The 20672-nt window shown below is 44.4% G+C and overlaps 2 protein-coding genes across 12 annotated transcripts in view; both read left to right on the forward strand.

Annotated features, from left to right (window-relative positions):
- The first annotated feature begins 177 nt into the window (after nucleotides 1-177).
- LOC144382948 (uncharacterized) lies at nucleotides 178-9828 on the forward strand. Of its 5 annotated transcripts, XM_040175460.2 has the most exons (6): nucleotides 178-484; nucleotides 4514-4642; nucleotides 4797-5745; nucleotides 6084-9188; nucleotides 9309-9371; nucleotides 9480-9828. In XM_040175460.2, exons 2-6 carry the CDS (start codon nucleotides 4529-4531, stop codon nucleotides 9518-9520), a joined length of 4272 nt encoding a protein of 1423 aa, XP_040031394.2. In that variant the 5' UTR covers nucleotides 178-484; nucleotides 4514-4528; the 3' UTR covers nucleotides 9521-9828. The 5 variants fall into 5 exon arrangements, with proteins under 5 accessions (XP_040031394.2, XP_077957506.1, XP_077957504.1 ...); XM_078101380.1 differs by having other exon boundaries at nucleotides 226-316; nucleotides 4514-5745; XM_078101378.1 differs by having other exon boundaries at nucleotides 244-484; nucleotides 4514-5745.
- A 3657-nt stretch (nucleotides 9829-13485) lies between these two features.
- LOC120818418 (DENN domain-containing protein 5B) overlaps nucleotides 13486-20672 on the forward strand; it is a 45784-nt gene continuing 38597 nt past the window's right edge. For all 7 annotated transcript variants that reach the window (XM_040175466.2, XM_040175467.2, XM_040175469.2 and 4 more), the window contains exon 1: nucleotides 13486-14761. In XM_040175466.2, coding sequence (XP_040031400.2) covers nucleotides 14653-14761 — 109 coding nt within the window. In that variant the 5' untranslated portion in view covers nucleotides 13486-14652. The remainder of the gene's footprint in view (nucleotides 14762-20672) is intronic.

Genomic DNA, 20672 nt, shown 5'->3' on the forward strand with positions numbered 1-20672 from the left:
TTAATCGGATCAGATCTATTTCTAACGATGAAGGGGAGCATATATATATATATAGATATATATATATATATATATATATATATATATATATATATATATATATATATATATAGATATAGATATAGATATACACACACACACACACACACACACACACACAGCATGAACTGACACGTTGGCCGACCAATCATAGGCGCCCTTAGAACCCACCAATCAGAGCCCGCCCAGAGCTTCATATATATCCCTTGGGTTTGCTTCCTCTCCCCAATTTGAGCTCAGGGACTAGAAGCGCAGCAGGAAACGCGAACACAACGAGGTCAGTTGTACAAATCTCGTGGAAGTTAATCCCGTGGACGCTTGTGGACCGGGGACACGCAAGCTCCCTCCATAGCGGGACTTATAACGTCCAGGGGCGCAGCCGTTTGTGTGGGTCTTAGAGGAAGCGCAGAGGAATGTCTGTCGTTAGGTGAGATGCGGTGACACGGTAAGTGAAGTTGGTTGCGGAAACCTAAAGACGTGTTAAATAAACGTGTTTTTCAGGTGATTAACCCGCCATATTTCTGAATGTGGGCGTGCGTATCGGAGCGGAACTGCCGCGATAGATGGATAGGGCGCGCGCGCGAGAGAGAGAATTGTATTTCCTTTAACGGAAACAACAACGTTTTTTGTTTTAAACCGACTTTTCACTTCCGTAAATTGGCTCGTGCCTACCGCAAACCAAACCGCAAGTACGAAGATTCTTCTAGTAAAAGTCATGCGATGCGAGCATATATCAGGTAACATAAGAAACAAGAAAGAGTTTATTAATTAACATCAATAAATCATTCTAGTTCGATGGGAGTGTAATGACTACACGCAGATTCATTTTCATTAATCCATGTATAGCCTACAGCGGCTATTTAATCAAAGTTTCACACTTCAATCCCGAATACAATGGTTAAAGGATGAGAAGATCAAACGCTGTGTTCCAAGGAAAGTTACTTCGGTTTTATTGCCGTCAGATTTGTTACTATTTGTTTTTGTTCAACGTTAGATCTTCTCATTCTTTGACCTCTTCGGTTTTACCACAATTATTCTTAATGTTTAATACAAAAGGTCTCTTTTGAATAGTCATTGTGTGTTTCATTGTGATCCACAAATAATCAGGCAAACTGTTCAGCCGACCGGAGGGTGCCAGTCACTCCGGTGCGAGCTCACACGGACATATGTGCGACATATTCATGTTCGTGTGGAACAGCCATGCGTGTAAAAATAACAACGAAATGTATTTAAAAAAAAAAAAGGTTATTTTCTTTTATTAATAAATTGCACACTTTTCAGTTACACTAGTGGGGGAAACGCTAAACTACATAGCATCAAACCGATTTTAGTATCGAGTGCTGCTGGGAGAGACGGGCGTCTCGGTCCGCTACCAGACGGCCGGGCGTCGCTGTGGGATAGCTGTGTTTTAGGTGAGATTTTAGGTTCGTTGTGTTGCCTCTTTTCGTTTTGTTGCCACGGTTTGTGGTTTGTGCGGATGTGCGTGTGTGCCCACTAAAGGCTGGCGCATGCTTCTGCTTCATGGTTCTAAAAGTCTTGCGTGTGTTGCAGAGCAATTCACCTCCAGAACAGATGGAGTGACGTGTTTTTGTTGAAGACGACCTAGAGAGTCACGTCTTTGTGTGGAAGTTGTTGGTTTGTTTATTTGTTTATCATAGACTTTATTTCCCCGTGCATCGCCACTGCTGCTTTCATCGTGGAAACATTTGTCCCGCATTTTCCTCCTGTCGGGATCTCTGATCCCCCCGAGTTGGTTGATGAGAAGGATCCAGCACGCTGATCAATTAAAGTTAACATTTATTTAGAAGATAAAAAGATGAGCATTTCTCCGCAGATGTCTGGCTCTAACTATTGCTTGCAAGCAGGAGGTCAAACACACGTATTCCAGCGTTCTGTGTAATGGCGTCTCCGAGCAGAGTTTTTATACACATGAAGACCGTCCTTAGTGCCAGTTACGAGAAGCCACAAATCAAGTTGAGATAAGAACTCCGGTGAAGATGAGGGTAACGCACAATGCTCCTTTGATCGACGGTCTGTGAGAGCAAGGTAACCCCCTTCTTCAGACACCGCTGCAAACCCTAAATCTTCCTGTCTCTGCACATTAGATTAGATTCAACTTTATTGTCATTGCACAGGGTACAAGTACTGGGGCAACGAAATGCAGTTTAACATCCAACCAGAGTGCAAAATAGCAAAAAGTGCAGAGTATGTGCATATGTAAAGTGTAATAAGTGAATAAATAGATATGTACAGTAAGAAATAGTTATGCAATATGAACAGTAAGAAATGGATATACAATAACAGTGCAAATGTTCAGTGGCTGGAGGAGGGTGTGGCAGTCAAGCCAGGGTGGAGGGGGGGAAGTACAGTCACTGAGGGAGGTGTGTGTGTGTGCGTGTGGGGGGGGGCAGGGCAGAGTTCAGCAGAGTGACAGCCGCAGGGATGAAGCTGTTCCTGAACCTGCTGGTCTGGGAACGGAGCACCCTGTAGCGCCTCCCAGAGGGGAGGAGGGCAAACAGTCTGTAGCTGGGGTGAGAGCTGTCCTTCCATCCCGTTGATTATGGATGGGGATGTGTGTGCCAGTTTTCTTCCGGAAGTCCACAATTCTCTTTGGTCTTCTTGGTGTTGAGGGCCAGGTTGTTGTTGGCGCACCATGCTGCCAGGTGCTGGGCCTCTTCTCTGTATGCCGACTCACATCAGGGTCAAACACTTGAGACCTGGCTTTTAGCACCAGACAAATGTTTACAGCATGTTTTACCATTACATGCATCTCACACTCCACAACTTTGTTCACCTCTCGACCGGCAAACCGACGTTTACGGAGATCTCCCTCCATGAATCAGAGGCCATTGACGGGTTGTAGAAGTGGTTATATTTACACATTTCTTCAGACAAAAGTTCTTAAATCTGATCCGTTCTCTAGTAAACATTCTTTGTTTTAATAATGGCGGTATTGGGCTATGAAAGCGGAAATGTGAGACTCCGTAAAGGACGTAGTTAGCGGACCAATCACTGCGGGAGGCTTGCGTCGCTTTCGATGCAAGCCTAGAAAAATGTGTCGACGCACGCAAGGAGGTGTGAAAAGGCACGCAAGGGACACGCGTCGCTCTGAAAGCGCAGAAGCATAAACTAGGCTTAAGCCTTGCTTCCTTTCGTCAAAGAAGGCAAATAAGAGGACTAAAATGTTTGACAGATTTAAATGTAAAAATTGATCTACTCTATCGCACCACCAAATATTATCACTCATTTTCATACATTGTACGATTGTTGGTGTAATATGGTTGTTTTGTATTTGTAAAAAGAACATTACAGAAGACTACATTTCATATAAAACTTAAGCGGCTGAAAACGTTCGTTGATTCCCTCTCCCTAAATGAACTTATGGTTTAACTTTGGCTCAAGGAGTCTCAAGCGATGAATTGTGTAGGTGTCGTTTTCTGTCGCGTTGTCATAACTCTGAAGAATTTTGGGACAAAGCAATCGTCTGCAATAATTTTACTACTTGTTGAAAAAATGCCCCATCAAAAACTTTTTTTACTTTAATCATTTTTACAAGTCAGCCCTTTAACATATCCTAACCGATGTTGTGGACCCAGGCCTGGTGTATTTTGCTTTACAGAACCAATATTGGCAGTAAGTTAATAGACTGCCTTGTGTCTAAAGGCCTACGTCTTCACTTCTGGGAGCCCCAGCTGTATGTCCAGGATGCACCTGCCCTCTTGCCCATTGTTGGCGGGGATAACTTCCAGGCCTCTGTGATCCTGCATATAATAAGCAGTTACAGATTAGAGGTTACAAATATTGGAACAAGTTGGAAGCTGGACGTTCTGCACTGCGCCGTCTAAAGTGGCGCTGAGTGTGAAAAGTGGCCGGTGGAAAGTTCCTTTTTCAGAATGGCACAAGCCGATCTCAATTGGGTATTTAGCGACATGGACCACCCTCCTCCTCATGAAAATGCAGTGTAACGCTGTTTTCTCTTTGCAGACTTTTTCCGCGTGACGGAGGAACACCCATGTTATAATGATGGGGAAACACTGAACTGGCTGCGGTCGGTTTCTAAAATATTGGCCAAAATGACCCGTTTCAGGCTTTATGAACAACTACAGAATCCCTTTTTGTTCATTTCTAAAGCCTCGCATTAAAACACTTTATCTAAGACGCTGCACTACTTGCAAGTCACTGTGTTGTGCCAGATTGTCAAAAAAAGTTAGAAAAAAACATGTACAGCAAACCCATGGTCATGAAGATACTCCTTTAACGTTGCATGGAGTTTGCATGTCGCTGAATACCCAACTGAGATTGGCTTGTGCCGTTCTGAAAAAGGATCCTACCACCGACCACTTTGCGCTACTGCCAAAAAACCGGTTGCTGCTTTATTTGCTCAGTGTTATTGGGTTTCTGCAGTGGAAAAGGACGACAATGCAGTGTGTGGATCCAACAAATTACACATGTCCCGTCTGTCTTTTTTTTCTAGATTTCAGAAACACGGATGTCATCGTTTCAAAGATTGATCTGCATGCGATGCAATCTGGATGTACACACAGCCAAGGACAATTGTATTCTACGATCCAGCACCAAAATACCGTTGGACCTCGGTCATCAGGTCAGATCATCGCAGGGCCACCCTTACCTTGGGTTCACCCTGCAATGAAATACAAAACAATATGGTAGCCACTCAATATCCCGAGGAGCTTGGAGTGGCTTACAGCCCTGCCCGGGTGCAGGTCATCTTTAAACAATCCCAAATCAATTTACAGGGACTCCACCACCAACAGGAGTCACAGGCGAGGACGGTGAGCACTGGATCTCAGCCGCCCACACTGGCCAATACAAAGACTGCCTTCAATCCATCAGCACATGTCACCGCCGGGCACAGCGGTTGTTATGGGACATCGAATCATGGTTGCTCTGTAAGACCATCTGTTAATGAAAGTGAACAACGAAGGGAATGTTCAAAGGGACAATTTAGTAGACGTTTTCTGAATGCGTCAAATTTGAACAAGACTGGACTGCAGCAAAGAAAACATTTGACTTGTGAATTTTCTGCTGGTGGCAAATCTGCAGCGCTCCAGGAAGACTGCCTTGACGTAGCAAAGACCCCTCCTAAAGTTCAAGGTTCTTCTATGACTGCACAGGAAAGGTGTCCACTGCTGTTGGAATTAAGGACGGGAAACCTGCTTGAATCCAAATCCTTTTTCACCAGCGGCTCTTGCCCAGAGGAAGCCAATGCCAACATGGAACTCAATACAGTTATTCATGATGCTGAGCGAGGACCCCATGGATGTCTTCCAGTTGAAGGTTCACTAACTGCTCTAGACTGTGGGCAGACGAGAACACAAGCCCTACATCATTTGGAGTTTCCTTCTGTGCCGGTGTCTCCTCCCTCTCACAGGCTCCAGACATCTAACCACAACAAAAAAACAAAACCGCCTACAAAGAAAGCCATACATGCCATTATTGAAAAAAAGCTTGCGTTGTATTCTGAATATTTAATGCTTAAAAAACAAAATAACTCCATGCTGCTGTCAATGCAGTCCCATCTCTACACAACGGCAGCTTCCAAGGAAGATGTGGCGAGGCAAGACAAGTGTGTCGCTACTGAAGAGCCCTCTGCTGCAGCTGGGAAAGCACTTGAAGAAGAGGAAGCTTCTAAAAGCAGCATGCCAAATGATCCTTCTACAGCTGCTTCGGAGAAACCTTCAACAGGTATACAAGTCACTGCTGTAAAATGACTAAAGTCCTAACAAAATCATATGTAGTCAAGACTGCATTGGTAGTTTTTGAATTGTTGGTAAAAAAACACGATCTTTGCCTGCTAATTACAAACCTGTTTATTCAGATGACTTAAATTGATTCATCTGTAAGTATAATGAAATGGTTTAAAAAGTACTAGAAGAATATGGCATCATCAACTGCACTGAAATAACTCCTTTCCATCCTGGAGAATATAGACTGCATTACCAAGTCTGAGAACATTTCTAAAGTCATACTGCAACAATATTGGAATGGGAATATGGATAACCTTAATCTCTTTGCATCCACAGAATATCCACAAATGCTGAAAGTTGCTGCCACTTCCACAAAGAATGAAGCTGAGAGTCTCGGGGTTCTCACAGCAGTGCCTGGAACAACCTGGAAGGACCAGAGGAAGAAGCGGCCCAGTTTCCAGCTCAACCGCAACTTGTCACAAGAAGAATCCAGGCGTTTGTGGTTAAATGTCAACACATATTCGGATGACGTGGAAATAGGGCCTGGTGTCTGTACCGAGAGGGAGAAGGGATATGCAGCCCTGAACACTGTGGAGACTGTAGGATCGGACAATACAAAGGTTATTGCTGATCATACCAAGTCAAGTTCAGAGTCCGGTCCCATGGCCTTCGGATTGTCATCACTCTCGGAATATCAAAAAGCAAAGAAAAAGATTAACCATGAGAATTCTCATCATCACATCTGTAAGGAAGGAACTGCAACTTCAAATTCTTCAGTTTGTAAAACTGCCATTCTTAATATGCTATCAATTCCTACAAACCAAAGTGAACAGCAGAGCAGCCAAACGAGGCGTGCGAGGGAGGACGCTGCTTTTGCAAGTTCACAAGCTATCTCCGGCACATCAGTACCCATTAAGGCGCTCCAAAAACCTGCTCTGCTATGTGAAGGAAAGGCTGAGAAAGCATATGAACTGTATGAAGACATTTCAGATGATGACATGCCACATTTGACCGCCAAACTACCAAACACCGATCGATGGGAATTAAGCTCTCCTGCAAGTTTTGATGACACAAGTGAAGCAGAAAGTAAGGCTGTAGAAACCGCTACGCCTACTCTTGTAACTGCAACCAGCGACAGGCACTCCCCAGGACATGGACACGTGCAGGGTCATGATTACATTGACACACTTGCTATAGCACAACATTCTCGCTCTTGCTCATTTTATTTTGAAACGGATGATGGTTTTGAAAGGAGGTTCTGTCCTAAATGTGATTGTGGGAGACAAACGGTCCCCTCTGCTTCATGCAGTCCGTCCTTTGTTTTGAACAGTGAGGATGAGACTGACGACGAAATGGATGACTATTTAGCCATACCTATAAGCGTAATCCATCTTAAATATGCACCAGAAGATGAAAACCAGGATAGCTCCGAAACAAATGTCCTAGAAGTGGTGGAAACGGGAGCCCAAGAAAGACCGAGGGGCGCAAGTCAAACTGCTTTTCCTTCGCTGCCGGTGTTTGACACGGAGGAGTGCTTCCTGCGAGCTGTGCAATGCGAGTTTACGTTGGGCAGTAGCCCCCTTGTACATGAAACGGACTCTGAGGAAGCTGTATCAACACCTCAGAAGAGAAGAGAGTCTGTAGACAGCTCTGACACTGTGGACAGTTGTGATTACTCCTCTGCATCAGAACACAACTTTTTGACTGTGCCCAGGAAGATGATGAGGAAAGGCTCAGCAACTGTGCCCTCAGCGACAGATGATTTTATGTCTGAAGAAGAGGGTAAGGACAATAGGGTCACAAATATCCTAAAAGACCAAATGAGCCCTAAAGGGGCTAAACCTAGACGGATGTCTGAAGCCAAACACAGTGGCTCCAAGCAGATTTCAACTGTAGAGAGGGAGGACATAATAGTCTTGGATTCTGACACGGAGGATGAAAGTGTTGAAATATGCAAAGCCACTCTTAAAAGAAAGCGGAAACGAGGGTGCACAGCAAGCGCAGACATTGCTGATGCCTCATGCAGTCAACAAAAGAGACATTCGCCTAGAACTGAATCTCAAAAGAACACACATGCATCTGCTTGCTCACCAACAGCACCACGCCAATCCAGAGATGATGCGGTGTATGAAGAAGAGATGCAGGACACGTTCGCTGATGTGTCACAGAGTACAGGGAAGAGGGAGCAGTTTATTCAAACCAAAGATGTTCAACACAAGACCCACATACAAAAGAGTTCCGCAGTAGAGGGGGTAATAATAATCATCGACTCTGATGCAGAGGATGACAACCCCCAAAACTGTGAAGAGTTTAGCAGGGAAATATCTGCCGTCTCAGCCAACGGCAAGGCCCCACGTGTTGGATTCGAAACTGCGTACAGAGGGTGTGGACCTGCTGAGGCAAAGCTCCAAGAAACTGGACTTTCTTTAGCAGACTCGCCACAACGCCAGTCTGACCTTCATGACACACATTTCAGAGGAGCAACAGAGGCTGCGTGCTCCTACCTGTCTCTCAGTCAGCAGCTGGTAGAAGCTAAAGGGGTCTCTGCGCAGGTACCGCACCAGGCACACAAACTATTGTCAAAAAGCGTGGTAGGTCATCATGCTTCTAAAGAAGTGGTTAAAGGCAATTCCAGCAAAAAGGCCATTCCAGAAGAAATTACCTCATCAGGATCAGATGGTAACCGTGATGTTACACAAAGCAGATCAGGTGAATCTGCCAGGATTCAGGCAGGTGAATCTGCAGACCGTCTTTGTGGAACTGCTAATGCAGAGCCTGTGATCCCTCGCTTTCTTGCACAGCCTTCTGGAAACACAGCATGCTTGACACTTTTAAGAGAACCTGTAGTTCACAAGCCGCGTAAAGATAAATCTCTGTCAGTCCAGACCCCCACTTCATCCAGCAAAAAGGTAACATTCTGTGAAAACAATAAAGTAATATATCTGCTCCCACCCGAAGCTGCAATGGTGTCAAGACGGCGCTCCTTACCTCCGCAGGAAGGCCCATCCACCTCCTTCATTAGTTCGTCCTCCGCAGGTGAACATTGTCATGTAGGCAAACAAAGGTCTGCTTACTCAAAAGGTTTGTCTCCACTAAAGGGCTTTAGTCTTCCATTTAATCCCAGAGAACAATCGTGTCCACCTAAACGGCGGTGGTCTTACAGCAGCCCTGCAACGTCATCCAAGCCCACAAAAGGCCCAGCACAGACCGTGCAGCTCAATGCCACTGGCTATGTAAAGGAACAAGTGAATGGCGCGTCTCCAAACAGTCCTTTGTCACGCGACATCAGACGCAGACCTGGTCTCCATGACAAGCCTGGTAGGGAAAGGGCTCCCAGAAAGAAGCGCCAGTCCCACAAGACTCCAACCACCATGATGAAGAAAGCCACCAATGATGCCATTCAGTGGACAAAGAACAGAAAACAGGCCTCCCAAAAAGAAAGTGTGTAATTTTAAAGTCTCTCAAATGTTGTTAATAAGCTATTAATAATAAATTTGAATATAATGACTTCATTTGAATCTGCCTAATTGGAGTGCATGTTAACCCTTATTCCTACTTTAGGAAACTCAGTGGGTGAGGGTTACAAGTGGGCAGAGAAGTCAAACGTGGCAAAGCCAACCAAAGGTGATGCTTACTATTTTCTCTAGCGTGGTCCGTCCCTGCCACACACACGATTAGAAGTTATTTTCCAGCCGACCAGCTCCAAGTGTAACAATTTGTTTCTGTTCCCAGCTATCCTCGTAGGTCCCAGCAGGGAGAGGAAGGGGAGATGACTTCCACGACTGCATCCATGAGAAAAGTTCGTCTCACTTCCAAATCGAGCGCGGTTGCTGTTTGGGTCTTTTGTTTTCCAAAACCTTTCTGTGTTTTAACTGTTAATCAACTCTTAAGTTCTTAAATGTAATTTCTCTAAATGCAATTGAAACTTGTTGGGCGTTTCGATGTTTTTTTTTTTTTTATATCTATAATTGTACATTTTACTTACTTTTTTACTTCAAAAACGATGGCAATATTCCTTTGGGCAATGTTGTGACCTTTTTTTTAAAGCGTCAATGTAAAAATGCATAAAGTGTGAAATTAACTGTCTTGTGTGCTCTTCTGCTTCACCAATTGAGGGAGACATTGTAATACATACTGCACAAACCCTTGATCCCAATTGTGTCTCAAATTTACATGCACAAATGTTTTTTTTTTTTAACCATTCAAATCAAGAATTCTACAAATGGCTCGAAACGCTGCCATTGCAGATATCCACACGTATTGATGCTGAGCGGTGCACGTCCAATGTCGTTTCATTAGCTGTGTCCCAATGCCGCTAGGCTGCATCCTTAAGGACTCATTTGTCGACCACATACGTCACTGCGACTGCTGTCCTGTTCCGTCGGCTCCTCCGAACGCGGTCGAGGGACGCAGCTCCCCAGGAGCCGGTTTGGAGGACACATTTGATAGATCCGTAGCGGCCTAGGATATCCCAGCACGGTCGGCGAGGATGTGATTTATTTAGGACGGAGGCAGGTAAGCCGACAGTGGGGCGGAGTTCACTTTCAAATGTAACGTTAAGTAATAGGATTCACCTGAATATCTAATATAAATGTCATAATATAAAACATCTTTAGTTCATGAAATTGCTTACGTGACGTTGTTGTGAATCGAAGTTGTGTTAAATACACGTAAGAACAAACTGCTCTTAGTTATAACATTAAAGCCTGATTTATGCTTCTGCGTTTTCAGAGCGACGCAGACGCAATCCCCCCTTGCGTGTCCCTTGCGTCGCTTTTCACACCTTGTACTGTAAGGAGTAATGTACTGTAATTCATCACTTTGTTACTTGTTTGTTACTTGTTTGTTAGTGCACTTTATGCTTAATATTTTTCTTTTTAACAGTTTTAATATTTAAAATTTTTAACTTTATTCCCTTGTTTTATACTAACCCATAGCCTTATTCTACTAACCCATTGCATCAGCATTTCATTTTACTTTATTACTTGTGCACTGCTGTCTTGTCTGTCTACTGTCGCGCACTAACCGCCAAGACAAATTCCTTGTATGTTTGGCATATTTTGGTAATGTTTCCTGATTCGTTGCGTCCTTGCGTGTGTCGAGCTATTTCGACGCAAGCCTCCCGCAGCGCACCAGGCTGCGATTGGTCCGCTAACTACGTCCTTTACGGAGTCTCACATTTCCGCTTTCATAGCCCAACACCGCCATTATTAAAACGAAGAATGTTTACGAGAGAACGGATCAGATTTAAGAACTTTTGTCGGAAGAAATGCGTAAATATGATGACTGCTTGTAGAAGCGGATTGGATTCACGGAGGGAGATCGCCGCAAACGCCGGTTTGCCGGTCGAGAGGTGCACAAAGTTGTGGAGGAAAATACCGGACAAATGTGTGTGCGTTGAAAAGCAGCAGTGGCGATGCACGGGGCAATAAAGACGCAGGCGCAGAAGCATGCGCCGGACACAGCTAATATGTATGGGGCGCCGTTTGTAAAATGTAGCACATTTAGCATTATCATATGGTGAAAAAAAGCACAATATTTATTACCGTCGACCGCGGTCAAACGGTGCACGTGCGCGGACGATTGCGGTCAAATCATCGGCAATGGTCCGGTCAAAGTGGGGTTGCGCGACGATCTTCGCCCGTGCACCCCCCTTCCCGCATGACATCAGTGGTGGCGGGCGTGGTTTGGCTCGGCTGCAGGGGGACGGAGAAGGGAGTGGTTCAGGGGGAGGCATAATCAGCCTCAGGTGGGACTAATCAATCTGTGTGTTGTAACTTTAAGTAGGAGAAATCCGGCGACAGCGGGGGGCTGCTGAGCGAGGGAGGAGGCTGGAGCCGGTGTTACACCCCTACTGTTCGCACGCGTAGGGCGTGTTTGTGTTCACTCTACAGATCAAGTCTGATCTGTAGAATGAACATTCTACATTTAACATTTACATGTAACATTTATATTTAACATTTGCATTCAACATTTAACATCTACGTTTATCTTAAAGATGTATATTTACACTTAACACTTATATTTAATGTTTACGTTTAACATTTATATTTACATTTAACATTTATATTATTTAACAACTTGGAATCCTTGGAAAAGTTATTGCATGAATTTACATGAATTTCTCTAAATGTTTGACAAAGTGACATGAATATTGGCGTGCTTTTTTTTTCATATGATAATGCTAAATGTACCAAAACTGCGCAGGATTTTAGAACGTGCGACAAACGGCGCCCCATAAATATGCCCATATAGCTCAATTCAGTATAACTAGTAACAGCAGGCTTGTATATCTCTGAACTAAGAATTGAGAAAATGGAAATCTCCACAAAGGTAATTCAAGAAATATTTAGCGTAATGGGGAAACAAAGATTGTAGCCTCGGAACCCAGAAGTTCCTCAAAGAAACATGCACTGTAATGAAATGATTCATGGCATCACAAAATCTACATCAAACGACATCCAGGCAAACTAATTAAGACCCTTTATTTCCCCCCTCTCACAAAGAACAACTGGAACAAGAAATGCTCCTCTCCCTCCTCGGTCCCCTTAATACCCCTGTCATAGATGTCAAAATGAATGACCTGAAGCTGGTCTGCAGAACCTTTCAGCAGGGCGGGTGATGGCCAACCAACAACCTTAAAGTCTGCCCACGTCTTTGGAGTGAGATGCTCTATCAATACAATAATGCATCAGAATCAGTACAGAGAGTTTTCAACATCATTTGTAGTTCCCAAAGGTAACCGTTGTAACATGTGGACTGAAATACTGTGTTTCTGGTCTGTCTTCTAAGGCTTTCAACCGATGGCTTGGAATTTAAAAGAATAAATGTCCCAATTCCTTGAGAAATGCATTTGTGTTGATTAGTACGGTGATTCTCAAATGCGGGTACCAAAAGGCACTTCAGTGGATATGGAAGATTTTTTAAAATTAATTTAGAAATCAACATCCATTAAAAAATCCTTTTAAAATAGTTATTTCATAAATCTTGAATAAGTGTGGCTCATGAACTAGATTTTATATTCAGTACGCTATTCAATTTTATTATCCTAAAAATCCCCCATACCAGGATGCTTTGACCCAACCTGGCACACGCCCCCTGTCATCACATATTTTATAGGGGGTTCATCATTAAACAGGTTGAGAACCACTGATATAGTAATTGTCTGACTATATGACAGAGATTGTTCCAACGTGAAAATGAATAGGATGTTTCAAAGGCAACCGGTGCAGTTTGTCCCGTTGTGCTCCTCTGTTTCACCACCAGAGGGGGACATTGGACAACATGCTGTAAAAACAGTTCATCTCCATTTTAGGTCACACACACCAGCGTCTGCATCAAATTATCTTTTGTAACCTGTCTATTGTGACATGTTCATCTTTATTTCAACATTAAATAACTAGATAAGATATACATTTCAAATGTTTGTGAATAAATTGTTTCACGTCATAATGAGCATTTCAGACATCTCACTTTTCTGAGAAAAAACATTGCCATTTATATCGGTTTGGCTTCAATTCATATTATATTTTCAGTATTGGAATGTTCAGAATTTCATTTGTGAACATTGTGGATACCTAAATTCCCATTTAGGTTCCCATTTTCAATATTCCAATTGTCATAATTCAGTAGAAAATGAAAAAGAATGGATTCATATATCTCTAATTGAAAGTCTTATACACAGGAACAGCAAATATAGGACTTAAGAAAAATGTTATGATATCTAATATTTTCTTTGTGATCATCATTTATTAATAATGACAAGTTTATACATTTCAGATATCTACATGATATATTTAGTCCATCTCTTAAATGCCAATTTATGAAGATTTAAATGTATCTTGAATATACTTGTAGATAGCTCGAAATACAATTTCTACGAGTAATATTGTAACTGTGAATGTCTGTCATTAGCATCCAGCCGAGTGAGAATACATGTTTATCCAGGAGAAATGCAATTATGGAAATCTAAAATGCTGCAGTGCTGACACTTTTGAAATGGTCACATATTAAATTGACAGCAGTACAGCTATGGCTTAAGATTGTGGCACACATTTTAACATCAAGTTGGGTCTTAACACCTTTCATTATTTCTTTTAAACACTTGATCACTAAAGATTTATGTGCACTTCATTGTTGTCTTAATAAAATTATTAATAAATAAATTGTCGGTATTTAAACACTTTTCGAAGCACATAATACATGTGAATAATATAGAAAAGATGAGTAACTGTACAAAATAAAGTTTCCGTGTTAAGATGTCAACTAAACACAAAAGAAAAGGGTTCTGAATTACACTATGCTGCATGCTTTTAATTTGTATGATGGACTCATACAGCAGAACGTAATCGTATTCAGTAGATAGAGAGACTGCAGCCCCATTTAAAACAACCACCTGTTAATGCCGAGCACAAGCGCAGCACCGTGTAACACAATAACAATAACAACAACAACAAAGAGAACTATGCTACATGATGACGTAGGCGGTGCGCAGTCACGTGCAGCCGCGGCTACTTACGGTGATGCGGTCGAAACGTGACCGACTGTGAGTTCACAGAGCGGCACGGAGGCGCCTCGTCGGTTGTTGGTCAGATCCTTCCATGTGAAATGTGCACCGGTTTAACACGCCGGCGGACTAGATTCAAAAATCCCGCCCTGCCCGCCGACTCCTCCGAGCCGCGATCCACACAACGCTCCCCCGGCCCGGCGCGGACGGCAGTGCGAGCCGTAGAGCCCCGACACGACGGCGCTGGAAGCCGAACAGCACCGCAACAACAGGTGAAACAACTTCGGTGGGCTCCCGGTCGAAGCGGAACGCGGCGTCCCGGAGCGGAGCGTTTGGTTTCCCTGAAGATGTGGGTCTTGGAGGACCAGTAGCGGACCAGCGCTGCTCACCGTGGCCGGGATGAGTGGGAGCTCCGCGGCGCCCGGCACGGCGCCCTGCCGCTTCGCGCACTACTTTGCTATCTGCGGGATAGACACCGACACCGGACTGGAACCGGACGAGTTAGCAGGTACGACCTCTCTGTTCTGGCACATGGCGTTGGCTTTGAGGAGAGAACGGAACCACAGCAGCTGCATGGCCACTGAAGGAGATCCGTCCAAGTTAGCTGCGCAATGCACATGAATACCACCGGTCCGCGCAATGCTACATGCGGGCGTCAGGGCAGCGATCCCCGCTGCTCGAACCGTCCCACGTCCCACGGGGAAGGTGGTGGCGTCTTCGTGTCTCCGTCTCCTGTGTCGGTTTGAAACGTTCTGATTGAGCCTTTCCGTGCCCGGCTGCGCTGCTCTGATAAAGAGTTTGTGTAGGAAAGGTCTCCTCTGAGCGGAGTAAATGAGAGGTGAGAAGGTGAAGCTGCCTCCACTGCTCCTGTTAACGAAGACGTGTATTTTTATAATTTCACATGTATTACATTCACTCTTTACCTTCTAACAACATAGAGGGTTGTCTCAGCTGTTGTTACATCAGTCAGATGGTCAGCTTCTGTCTGTGCCTCTCTGTACCAAAGTTCAAAATAGTAAAGAGTGTGTGTGTGTGTGTGTGTGTGTGTGTGTGTGTGTGTGGCGAAAGTGAGCTGTGATTTCATTGACCTGTTTTCTAAAATGCACTAATCGAGTGGAAAAATGTGTTTTATTTTGGTGACACATTTCCCAGATTTCTGAAGCGTTTTTGATTCCACCTGCTGTGTCCATATGCCAAACGCTGTGCAGCTCTAGTCTCTGCCACTTACTGAGCATCTGGTTTGTGCGGCTTAACTCGGTTGAAGTTAGTTGATTAGGTCTGTAAGTTGCGATTTTCTCACATCCTCCAAATGTCTTGTTTTGTCAAACCAAAAGGCAAAAATCCCCAAATATTGTGTCTCCTATTGTAGAATACAAGGGAACAAATCCAAATATTAAGAAGCAATTTGTAAAAGGTTCTGCTCTACTTTTCGTCCATCTGGTTGCAGCTCAAGGTAGAAATTACAGTTCAACATTGTTTCTTTTCACTTGCCTGGTCGAGTAAATGGGTAAGAAATCTACATGGCCATAATCTATTTCTACTTATCCCTATGTATACTTTTATTTCTTTTGCGGTTCTCAAATAACAACAAAGACCACCATTACTTCTGTTGAAGTAAACAAATCTAGAGTCCGGCCCGTATCCTCCAGCTCCACTCAACTAAACCCCTTTTTGAGGAGAGTTGAAACGCTCGGCGCGCTGCATGGCGACCTGGAGTCCTGCTGAGCTGCTTCCATCATGAGCCGGGTAGGAAGAGCTGCTGGATTCACTCGTCCGCTGTGTGAGTCTCGCCCCGATCAAGAAGGCCATCCTAACTGCTGAGTAGTCTTTTTTATGAGACAGGTTAGTCAAGTATCTACCCAACAATAGTCCTGCGCAACTCACAGTGACTATTAACCAATGGCTGACATTGTGGTTGAGATCATTGGAAGTGACATCTTTAAGAGGGCTGCACTTGATCATTGATTCATAGTTTTAGTCCTTTTTTCATGCTGAAGTAACATAACTTCGGGCTTTAAGAAATTGTGATTGTGAAATTGTTATCTACAAGCATAAGGTTTACTGTAATGTGATTGGCAGTTCCTATAATACTTATGCATCAATACCTTTCCTTTTATTTTGTTATCGTCTCGGATGAGCTGTGGATATCAGTTTGAAGCCTAGATTTTTGACATTTTGGCCGCGACCATCTTAGCTGTTTGTAACCAGTAAACAAAAATGACCATATTTTGACTGCTGAGGAGTGACTTAGAGACCTGTCAATCACAAGGTAGCCATCATTTAACCAACAGGCATTAGGCTGTATTAAAGGAGACTTGAATCTAAAGGCCGAGACCATAAACTCATGTTTACTGAAGTAGAGTTGATTTCTCATAGACATCTACACAACCAGAGGAGTCACCCCCTGGTGGACATGAAAGGGAATGCAGCTTTAAGTGGCTTAACCATTGGCTTCATGACCTGGAGGTTGCTGCCTGGTAAAAGCACCAATGAGCAACCCTAAGTTTATCAATATTTGTCTGATCTTTAGTCCAAAATATTTCTGTTTGACTTTCCCCTAATCGCCCAGCCCTAGTTGGAAGGCGGGTTCAGAATCTGTGTAAACGGCCACTACATGAAGCTACTTCTCACCCGTGTGTGTAGGAAAAAAACAGACCAGCTGATCCAGTGCTCTTTTGTCAAGTCCGTGCCCAAATCCCTGAGTTTTAGGCAGCCATCATGGCAGTGACTCACGTCAAGTAGCATTCTCTGCCTTTGCTTATTTCAGGCTGTGATTTCCCCTCCTCCCTGCTCTTTGTGTGGCACCGTGGCCTTGTTTCCATCAGCCCATTGTACTACTCAGGGGGCCAGACTTCCTGTAGACCGGCCTCGGGCTTCTCCATAGTTTGTGTTGCCTCCTCCGTCTGTCTCTGCGCTCCAAGCTGAAACCAAATACAGCTCACTTATTCCAAACCGTGCACAAATCTCCTTGTAGATACTGAGGCTTCTTAGTCCCATGCTGAAATGCTAATTAGCGGGTTTAATTCCTCCTTGTAGCGAGCCACTTTGTCAGTCCGGTCAATCACCCCTCGCCATGCCATTGGCCCTCAGCGGTATAAATACACCCTGGCTGGCATTCAGAGCCTGAAATAGTCCCTGCATTCTCCCCCCAGATGCATTTTAGTGTCAGCAGCATTGTGGAGTGGAGATGTTTGGCAGGCCAATTGTAGGGGGACATATGCCACCGCAGTGTGACGTGTGTACCACTTAGCCATCACTACCTCTATGGAAGGAAAATTGGTGGTGGAGGGGGGGGGGGTCTACAGCCTAGCTGCTGGAGAGATTGTTGCTCACCATTTTTACCAGACTTATTAATGCAGGATGATCGCGGTCAAACAACAAAGCTGATTCTAAATATCTACGGTTTCACTTCTGAGTGAAGCGATATTACTGTATTCTTAGGATTTCAACATTTTCTATAAAAAAATAACAAATCTTTGTATTATTGATTTGATATATTTTTTGATGTATTGTATCAATACAAAAGGGGACCAGTTGTTGTGCCTTTTCAGGCCAAAGATGTGTTGTTTACTGTAGGGATGCGATGAGAACAGTACTTTGGTTCTTAGTATTTATTCAATTGGGTAATTCTTAATCCTGTATTACTCCTTTTAATAAAGGATAAATTACAGTCAATTAATTTACGAGAGCAAATGGAGAACTAGTACAATCCCATTGATGAGCGGGAAAATGCTAGTTTGCATTAATCGTTGCTGACATGCATGAACACACACGTGGAGGGTTTTTTTTTATTCTCGCTTTCACTTCTCAGATGATGGTCTGTCTGGTCACCGCCTTCAATTACCACACATTTTTGGCGGCAGAAGACCATCTGCTTCTCCTCTTAATCGCCCTCCACCGTGGGCTCCCTCTGTCTCCTTCCCTGTACTCTGTCTCCTTTATTAACACCTTATTTCACCTCATCACAGCTCACACCCGAGTGTCACGCACCGCTCCGCTGCCCTACTTTGGTCGGTTCGACGGGCTCCTTTCATCACTGTGATGTGAAACGGTTATTATCGGGTCTGGGGGAAGCGTCCGGGCCAGTTAAAGCACAGGCATTCACAACCACCTTCGGTAGCTCAGTGCTGATCAACCCTCTTACAGCAGCAACGGTTTCCCCTCCACCTACAAGTTCCAACATGTCCATCTCAAGGGAATGTCTTTTATGAGAGCTAGAAGGTTCATGGATCGGCCTTTTTGATTCCATTGTCAACGTTCTACCGAGAACAGCATGAAGCACTAACCGTCCACAAACGGATGCGCTATGAAGTATCTCAAACGGTTCTCATTGGTGTTGTGTGAGAGTGAGAGAAACTAAGGCCCCAAAGCAGGAATAGCGCTTGACGTTGCGGTTGTGCGGCATGCAGTGTCACAGCTGTGGCATGTGGATGGTTGACCTTCTGCTGCCGCTCCTTTTATCTTATGTTAATTTCAACTCATTTTGAAAGTGATACAGAAATATAACTAGGCGTGATGGCTTCTATGCGAAAGCTTGTTTGGGCCACGAGGCTGACATGTTCCAACATAAACTGTCATGCAATGTCTGGGTAGGAGGACTTTCCTAAACATGACTGAACTTCGCTGATCTCATGAGGTGACTGATGAGCCGTGAAACACACCTCTGGACCCGCTCAGCTCGTTGACTGCGACATTTGATCCTCTTTAGGGTCCGCTCCATTGGACCAGTCGTATCCGCCTGTTCAGTTTGTTTTAAAGAGCTCTGGTGGCGGCGGCTCTGAATACGAGCGGAGCACAGAGGTGTGGAGGCTGGGCCGAGGTGGGGGTGTCCTCAGGCAGGACACAAAGGGATTTGGGCGGCTAAAGCTCCCCTCTGGCCTGGACCATCTGTCCACACAAAGGCTGCACACCGACACTGAGCATGCTGCATGCTGCATGCAGACGCACATCCCAGTCAACTCGTGCCAACCCACAATAGCTCCATAAAGCAAAGAGATAATCTTGCCACTCTTGGTTATAATGTTAAAGGAGGCATTTCCAGTTCATCTTACGCAACTTTAACAACTCTATGACCGATTGTTTTTATCTGTTTCTGAATCTGCTGTTTTTGCGATGGATTTTTCTCTTTTACTCTTTCTTATCTCTCGTTGCTCGTCCCTTTTAGTTCCTCCTCTGCAATACGTAATGATTACATCCATCTCTCTGATTTTTGTCCCCTGCTCATTGCTCGTATTCCTCGTGCTGTTAAGCCTGTTAGAGTAATCCATTCAGACAGCTCCTCCCGGCTACACTGAACGCATTGCTGTAATGTAACACACACACACACACACACACACACACACACCGATTAATGGTCACAACAGTGACTCTATTCCCCTCACATTGTTTGATCAAAGGGATCCTCCTCACTGTAGGTCAGCTTTATTTTGCTCTTGATAATGATTTTTGTGACTAATTTCATAATAATGAAATGGGGGGGAGTTCTGAGATTTGTAGTCTGTGTACCAGTCGTTCTGGGTTTTACCGTTAGTAACTCCTGCAGAAACAATGACAGGAAATTTGTCAGAAAAGTGCATCAATCCAGGAGCAGTGAATGTGAGTAGTTGCTTGGTGCTTCCTTAACGCCTGGGGTAGCTTTTTGCTCCAGTTATCTCCACCACTGGACGGCTCCACCACTTTGTTGTTCCCGGGCAGGATCTCGCCCAACTGTGTAGCATGATGGGAACCGACAGCTAACAATAGACTTTAGCGGCCTCAAGTGCAATCGGTAGATGTCATTTGAAGAGCCCTGAGCATGCCGTCGTTTTAAAATGTCTCTCATTCCAGAAAAGGAGAGGATTCCATGTGGTACTAGCCATGTTCAAGGGGCGGGGTCATAATGATGGATGGTCTACCTCTGGGAGTCAGCATGACCTGGCGACCTCTGAGGAGGCTGCTGCCTGTTGCTGACTTGTTGCTCTCTTTTGCCAGCGCCGCTCCGTCTCCAACGGCAAAGTGACTGTTTGACCTGGAGAAGCGTGAGGAGCCCCTCCCACAGAGCGACCTTTGGCCTTGAGCTCCATATGTTCTATCTCTATGAGACAAAAGAACTAGGGGGACGTTTGAGGGTTGTTCTTTTGGCTTTGAGCAGACCTCGCCGTTGTATGGCCCGCAGGACCTCATTGGGAATTTCAGAATAAATCGTAAATAAGTGTACGTCATACACCGACTATATCATTTTGTCGGGTTTGGGTTCATGACATCATCCATCACCGCACACTGCTTGTTGATTTCCTGCCTTTCTGCCTCTGATGAAAGGCTGTTTCATAAAGTATATTCACGCTTGAGAAGCAGGGCGCTGATTATGACGAGCGGAGCATCACAACGCTGATCGGTTTTCGCAAGACAGCGTTGGGCAAATTTTTGGGCGAAATTTTTTT

The sequence above is a fragment of the Gasterosteus aculeatus genome, chromosome 4, assembly GCF_964276395.1.
Source record: "Gasterosteus aculeatus chromosome 4, fGasAcu3.hap1.1, whole genome shotgun sequence".
NCBI lineage: Eukaryota > Metazoa > Chordata > Actinopteri > Perciformes > Gasterosteidae > Gasterosteus > Gasterosteus aculeatus.